Below are 7,276 nucleotides of genomic sequence, written 5' to 3' on the forward strand. Positions count from 1 at the left end.
AAAGTTGACATTATTCAACAAGGTAAAACAAACACATAAATATTTGAGTGTGAATGTTTGGTTTACATTTTTCGCCCTGCACTAAATAATAATAAATATGATGCTCTGGGTATATGCCCAGTTTAGTTTCCATGTTTTACAGTGCAGTTCAGGTTATGACAGAATCACTCAAAACGTTTCAGAGGATCAAGAAGTGGTGTAGGTTTGGGCCATTTAGTTGGTGTTGGTGAAGGCCTGGTAGAGGGCGGTGAGCTGGGCCTTCAGGTCCTGGGCGTAGGGGTCCAGCTTGTCCTTCAGGTCCTCAGCATATGGGGCCAGGCTCTGCTGCACCATCTGAGCTCTGGTGGTCAGCTCGCTCTGGAGGTTCTCGGCCAGGGGGGCCACTCTCTTCTGGAAGTCCTGCAGGCGCAGGTCCACTTTCTGCTTCAGCTCATCCGTGTAGGGACCCAGCTGGGACTGCAGCTCCTTCACACTCTGCTCCAGACTCCCCTTCAGCTCCTCACTCTTCTGGAGCAGGGTGGCCCTCAGGGTCTCGGAGTCCAGGGACTCTGCATAGGGAGCCAGATCCTGTTTCAGCTGCTCCACTCTCTGCTGGACTTGGGTCTTCATCTCCTCTGCGTAGGGCTCCAGTTTCCCCTTGACACTGCCCAGGTCCTGCTCCAGACGCTCTCTCAGCACCTCAGCCTCCTGGGTAATCTTGGTCATCAGGTCCTTGGCTGCAGGAGGAAGCTGCTCCTGAAGGGAGACTGCGTATTGGCTGGCCACATCAGCGCTCTCTGTGATGCGGTCACTGCAGGAGAGGAGAGGGGTCTGGTCAGGTCAGGATTCTAGTTTTATTTATTGATTTTATTTTACTTACTGTAACTAGGCAAGTCACATGAGTTGGAGATACAAATGTCAGCAGGGCCAGTCTGGACTTAGGAGCCCCAGGAAATAACAGTCTCTAATTAAGCAAAGGGATTTCACACACTCAACACAAGTATTTGTGTTGCTAAAAGAGAGAGAGAGACACAGAGTGACACATAGAGACACACAGAGAGACACAGAGAAAGAGAGAGACACAGAGAAAGAGAGAGAGAGAGAGACATAGAAAGAGAGAGACAGAGAAAGATAGAGAGAGAGAGACACAGAGAAAGAGAGAGAGACACACAGAGAGAGACACACAGAGACAGACACACAGAGACAGGGAAGAGACGGGGACAGCCATAGTTGTGACTTATCCTGTGTCCTTAAGTGACATATTGCACGTGTAATTGGAGTGTAATGAATGAATGGTTTCTGTACAGCACTTTGAGATATCAGCTGATGTACGAAGGGCTATATAAATAAGAACAAATTCATATTTACAATGATGGCCTACCCCGGGCAAAACTTCCCTAACTCAGACGACGTGGGCCAATTGTGCACCACCCTATGCAACTCCCAATCACAGCCGGTTGGGATACAGCCCGGGATTGTCTGTAGTGATGCCTCTAGCACTGGAATGCAGTGCCTTAGACCGCTGTGCCACTCAGGTGACTAGTACTCTGAGAGGGCTTCCACTACAGACATTACACACATGTTATGACAACTAGATCACAGGTCAAATCACTTACTTGACATCCTGTCCCAACTGAGACTTCCTGATCATCTGGACAGTGTCATCGGCAGTTTTTGTTGCCTTGGCGACGTAGTCCCAGAAGGCATCTGTCAGCTGCTCCAACTGTGGCTTGGGCTCATCAGCATAGAATAGGTTAGCATGGCAACCTGTTGGGGCATGGAAGTAGAGTTAGTTCCTGTGAAACTGCTAGTTTAACCTGACCTGCTTTATGACCTTACACTGTTCAAGGAGCTTGAAGTAGGCCAGGTTTAAAATAATAATCATTCTAATAATCTTGTTGCATTCAAAAGGTTTCAATAAAAAAATTTGTGGTAACATTAGATGTTACTTACCAGAGAGTATAGCAATTGCAAGCACCGCCAACACCTTCATATTTGCGTTTCTCACTGAAACAGAAACATCACTAATCAATTACACTTCAAATACATTTGAATCTTAGAAACCTAAAATCCTAGTTTCTCAACACCTTGTTTTAAATCTCAGCATTGGCCTCACCTGTTTTTTTCTTGGTGTATCTCTGTGTATTCAGTCTGTCTGTGTGTCTATCAGGCCAGTGCCATGCTGTATATATAGTCGAAACCAGAGCTGTAGATGTAAGCCCAAAGTCCAGGAGTCACTGCCATGTCACCTCTCTTCCTGCTTCTGCTACAACTCCTTGCTGGCTGTCATCACATGACTGTGCGGTTACTATATTGACATGCACACACACACACACACATGCACATACAATACACAATGACAATACATTATTTTGTTACGTTCATATTCATTCTCTGAGCCTGACAGACTGAACATAGACAGACCAGACTTGATTAACCTGGCTTTGATTTAACTTCAATATGTTTCCTTTGGGAATCTCCCCCACCAACACCATGGTCCTTTTTATTGGTTATATTCTAATTAGACAACTGTGCATGGTCCTTTTTATTGGTTATATTCTAATTAGACAACTGTGCATGGTCCTTTTTATTGGTTATATTCTAATGAGACAACTGTGCATGGACCTGGACCCTTCTACTGAAAGCCTCATTCTAGAGAAGACTTAAAGTCGGGGATGCAACTTTCACTGGGGACGGGGGACGGGGACATGTCCCCCACACATTTTGACATTTTATTTTTGTCGCCCACAGTTTTATCATTGGAATGTGATACAAAACAGCCAACTGTGTGCTTTAGGACCATGCGTACATCTCAGAGCGGTTGGGTAGTCTGTTTGGAGTGTTTATCCGACTGGATAAAAAATATATAAATCATTTTCTAAAATATGCCCCCCACTTCTAAAACCCCTGCTTACAGTAATACTAATGATTAAAGGTATTTCACTGCTGATGGCCAGCAGATAACCTTAAACATGTCCACACCACAGACACTTTGTAATCAGGTCAAGCAATAAGACCACAACCACATATATAATACTAACTAGATTCTACGGATGCTGGCATTAGTACATTTCACTTTTCAATTTGGTGCTTTTCGACAAGGACATGATTTCATTCTAGACATCCTGGCGTTTGTTCAGCCATCAACGGTAGCATCCCAACGGTTGTGTCACCTCAACTGCCAACGCAAACCTATAGCGCAGTGTCAACCTTCACACATTTTAGTCATCACTGGGGTCAGAGGTTATTTGAGGTGTTGAACGTTTACATAGGGAATAGTAGATTCCAGGCAACACCCTCTCCTTATTCTACTCTCTATAGAGTGGCACTGTGATGGTTTGTAATAAGGCACAGTGGGCAGATAGGAGGTTTAGAACTCAACTTCTGACTTCAAAACTCCAGATTACCAGGATGTGACATCATGAATAACCCAAGTGATGTAGAATGAGTGCTGTGAAGATTCTCAATCTGGCCATTCTCTGTGTAGATTGATCCACCTTTTTGACATGGTAATGTTGTTCCCAGACACTTCTTTGCGCAATAATCCAGGGGCGAGGTTATGACAAGGTCAATTACCAGTATAGCACAGTAACCCACTATCCATTTAAACAGAATAACTACAGTATGACAAAGGGGGAGCTTTACTTTGAAAAATGAAAGTCTACTGTAACATTTAATTGATTCCAAATAAGTTCCTAAACACCATACGTTATCTACTAGCTATTGTGAAATCACATCTAATGAATAGACTGGGCCCATGTGGCGCCTAACATTAGACCCTATCACAGTGTGTATGGGCCGGGGTCAAAGGAACTTTGGTCAGACAACTGACACATGGAAGTGCTTGAACACATGACCTCACAGTTAAACTGAAAACTATATCATAGAATATATTCTGGGAGTCAATGCCAGCTGGCTGGACATCAAACTTAAACTGACTATAAAACAATACCATATCTGATCAGACTGTGATACTTCATGAAGGTTGGGAGGAAGGTGTTGTCTGGACAAAGTGCTATTTATGTCTGAGAAATGGCTGTGATTGGCTCAGAGAATGGCTGATTCGATCTGAGACTTTCTGTGCCATCAGGGAAAAATCCATGAAACCGACCTGGTGTGAACCAGATACTCACTATCAGCATAGTAGAGTTGTAGCCTCATATATAAAGACCAAGATACATTATGCTTGAGAGAAAGGAACAGGCTAGTGTATGTAAAAGTACATAAGCCTCAATACAACACAATACATCTAACCTCAGATGATATTAACAGTAACAGACCTGTATAGCTGCAAGGCAACAAGTGTCTCGCTGCACATGTCTCACTACTGCATATCATTGAAAAACTATAGACAAGGGGATTGAATGGAGATGTGTTTATCAGCATGCAGTCCCAGGAGATTGGTCTTCACTGAGTATCTCTGATCACTACTTTATGTTCCAAACTCTGTTTGCGACACTTTACCCAGAGGTGATGATAAGGCAGTGCTCTCCTGTGCATTCTGGGTCCAGGGGTTCATTGGGACAGGTCCAGGGTGAGTTGTAAGGACAGAACTGGGCTGGGTCAGGTAGACAGGTGCTGAGTGGTGCACTGCGGAGGGTTTATGATTTGGAGCACTGCTGACAGCGAGGCACAGGCTCCTGGACTTTGTGTTCCTTACTGCCCTGCTCACTATATATACAGGCCTGGACACGGCTGAAACTACAGTCACTGTAGACTGGACTCAGAGATACACCAACACACTCATACACAAAGACGGTAAGCTGGATTCTACAAATCCATGGTATTATTTGATAGCATTCCATTATGTTTTTTTTCTGGTGGATTAGAATGTTTTAAGTGATTGTTGCTTTATTTCACAGAATCTGATTGAGAGTCATGAAGGTCCTTGTGGTGCTCTCCCTGGCTGTATTCACTGGTGAGTGGGATACAAGAATATTTATAGAGCTGAAGTACAACAACCTAATACCTTCCATCAATCTACCAAATTCATTTTAAGTCAATAGTCAATAATAACCACGACAGAGGGAGTATACTTTTCTAGTTACCTTAATGCCGCCAACAGGTTGCCATGCCTAACCAGTAATGACCCTGAAATATACAATTTCACAACAACTAACTCTTCTGCTACGCCCCAACAGGCTGCCATGCTAACCTGTTCTACGCTGATGAGCCTAAGCCACAGCTAGAGCAGCTGACAGATGCCTTCTGGGACTACGTTGCCAAGGCAACGCAAACGGCCGAAGACACCGTCCAGATGATCAGGAAGTCTCAGCTGGGGCAGGATGTCAAGTAAGTAATATGATCTGTGATGTAGTTGTCATAACGTGTGGAATGTCTGTAGTCGAATCGCTCAGATTACTAGGATGGGGACCTGAACTGACCCCCCTCTCCTCTCCTCTCCTGCAGTGGCCGCATCACAGAGAGTGCTTATGTGGCCAGCCAATACGCCATCTCCCTGCAGGAGCAGCTCCCTTCTGCAGCCAAGGACCTGATGTTCAAGATTACCCAGGAGGCTGAGGTGCTGAGAGAGCGTCTGGAGCAGGACCTGGGCAGTGTCAAGGGGAAACTGGAGCCCTACGCAGAGGAGATGAAGACCCAAGTCCAGCAGAGAGTGGAGCAGCTGAAACAGGATCTGGCTCCCTATGCAGAGTCCCTGGACTCCGAGACCCTGAGGGCCACCCTGCTCCAGAAGAGTGAGGAGCTGAAGGGGAGTCTGGAGCAGAGTGTGAAGGAGCTGCAGTCCCAGCTGGGTCCCTACACGGATGAGCTGAAGCAGAAAGTGGACCTGCGCCTGCAGGACTTCCAGAAGAGAGTGGCCCCCCTGGCCGAGAACCTCCAGAGCGAGCTGACCACCAGAGCTCAGATGGTGCAGCAGAGCCTGGCCCCATATGCTGAGGACCTGAAGGACAAGCTGGACCCCTACGCCCAGGACCTGAAGGCCCAGCTCACCGCCCTCTACCAGGCCTTCACCAACACCAACTAAATCACAAACACTTTCCCCCAACTGACTACTCTTGCCCTCTTGATGACTGTATTCTCCCTTCAAAGCCTTAGAACATACCACCGTTGTCAATAGAACGAGGGCGAGTTTACAAATATGAACTTGGTAATGCAGAACAGGCCCATTCTGTATTTTGTATAAACTGAATTGGCTCTGATGAGTCAATGACATCTTTGTATTTTGTTTGTTTGTTATCTGAAGGTTGGTCAGTGATTGTGCCATGTTGATGTTGTTAATTTATGGAAATAAAATGCGAAACTAAACATAACTTAAATGTATCGTGTCTGATGTGTCGTGCCTATGATGCTAATTTAAATCATTTAAGCTACTTCCTTTTATTATGACGTCATTTCCGGTCACAACTTGCAGGCTTGTTTTCGAGTTGCTGTGCGTTTTGTTGCCAACCTATTTTGCTACCTGACAGCTTTACGGTTTTCACTTTTTAATTACCGTTCATATATTTATTTATTTTTTCCTCAACTTTTTCACTCCGGACACTTTATCTGGATACGATTCGTCAGGACCTCCAACAGCCGAAGCTAAGTAGTAACATTAACATGATGCCTTCTAATTGCAGCCGCTGTGCTCGCCTTACGGCGAGGATAGCTGTACTGCAAGCCCAGCTTCAGACGCAATCGTTAGGCAAGGGTAATTTCAGTGTAGGAAAGGATGAAACAGCGTCTGTGCCACCAGTAAGTATAGATAGTAGTATAAATCCCCTGGCACAGTCCCCGCAGCCGGACAACTTTCTCACGGTTTCTGGAAGGAAATGCTGTAGGAACGCTCAACCGGTGTCGCTCATTCAGCCGACAGAAACTTTCAACCGGTTTTCCCCATTAAGCAGCGGGTCGGTGTCAGAGGCCGAGTCTTCTCTGGTCTCTACTCCTCCCGTTACGGGGTCTGAGACGCCGAAGCTTCCCACCATTAGCTCTGACAAATTGAAAACTCTAGTCATTGGCGACTCCATTACCCGCAGTATTAGACTTAAAACGAATCATCCAGCGATCATACACTGTTTACCAGGGGGCAGGGCTACCGACGTTAAGGCTAATCTGAAGATGGTGCTGGCTAAAGCTAAAACTGGCGAGTGTAGAGAGTATAGAGATATTGTTATCCACGTCGGCACCAACGATGTTAGGATGAAACAGTCAGAGATCACCAAGCGCAACATAGCTTCTGCGTGCATATCAGCTAGAAAGATGTGTCGGCATCGAGTAATTGTCTCTGGCCCCCTCCCAGTTAGGGGGAGTGATGAGCTCTACAGCAGAGTCTCACAACTCAATCGCTGGTTGA

General features: G+C 45.7%; 2 protein-coding genes across 2 annotated transcripts in view; one reads left to right on the forward strand and one right to left on the reverse strand.

The window, feature by feature from the left end:
• LOC115101938 (apolipoprotein A-I-like) overlaps window positions 1-2,156 on the reverse strand; it is a 2,210-nt gene extending 54 nt beyond the window's left edge. Inside the window, exons 1-4 of the mRNA XM_065007991.1 lie at window positions 2,096-2,156; window positions 1,933-1,986; window positions 1,596-1,746; window positions 1-790 (exon numbers count right to left, since the gene is read on the reverse strand). The exon at window positions 1-790 is cut by the window's left edge and continues 54 nt beyond it. Of these exons, the coding sequence (XP_064864063.1) occupies window positions 214-790; window positions 1,596-1,746; window positions 1,933-1,972 (768 nt within the window). The 5' untranslated portion in view covers window positions 1,973-1,986; window positions 2,096-2,156 and the 3' untranslated portion in view covers window positions 1-213. The remainder of the gene's footprint in view (window positions 791-1,595; window positions 1,747-1,932; window positions 1,987-2,095) is intronic.
• Window positions 2,157-4,655: 2,499 nt separating this feature from the next.
• Window positions 4,656-6,251, forward strand: LOC115101748 (apolipoprotein A-IV-like). The gene is made up of 4 exons (XM_029621213.2): window positions 4,656-4,737; window positions 4,842-4,897; window positions 5,121-5,271; window positions 5,389-6,251. The coding sequence occupies exons 2-4, from the start codon at window positions 4,858-4,860 to the stop codon at window positions 5,963-5,965; spliced, it is 768 nt and encodes a 255-aa protein (XP_029477073.1). The 5' UTR covers window positions 4,656-4,737; window positions 4,842-4,857; the 3' UTR covers window positions 5,966-6,251.
• The last annotated feature ends 1,025 nt before the right edge of the window (window positions 6,252-7,276 follow it).

The sequence above is a fragment of the Oncorhynchus nerka genome, linkage group LG3, assembly GCF_034236695.1.
Source record: "Oncorhynchus nerka isolate Pitt River linkage group LG3, Oner_Uvic_2.0, whole genome shotgun sequence".
NCBI lineage: Eukaryota > Metazoa > Chordata > Actinopteri > Salmoniformes > Salmonidae > Oncorhynchus > Oncorhynchus nerka.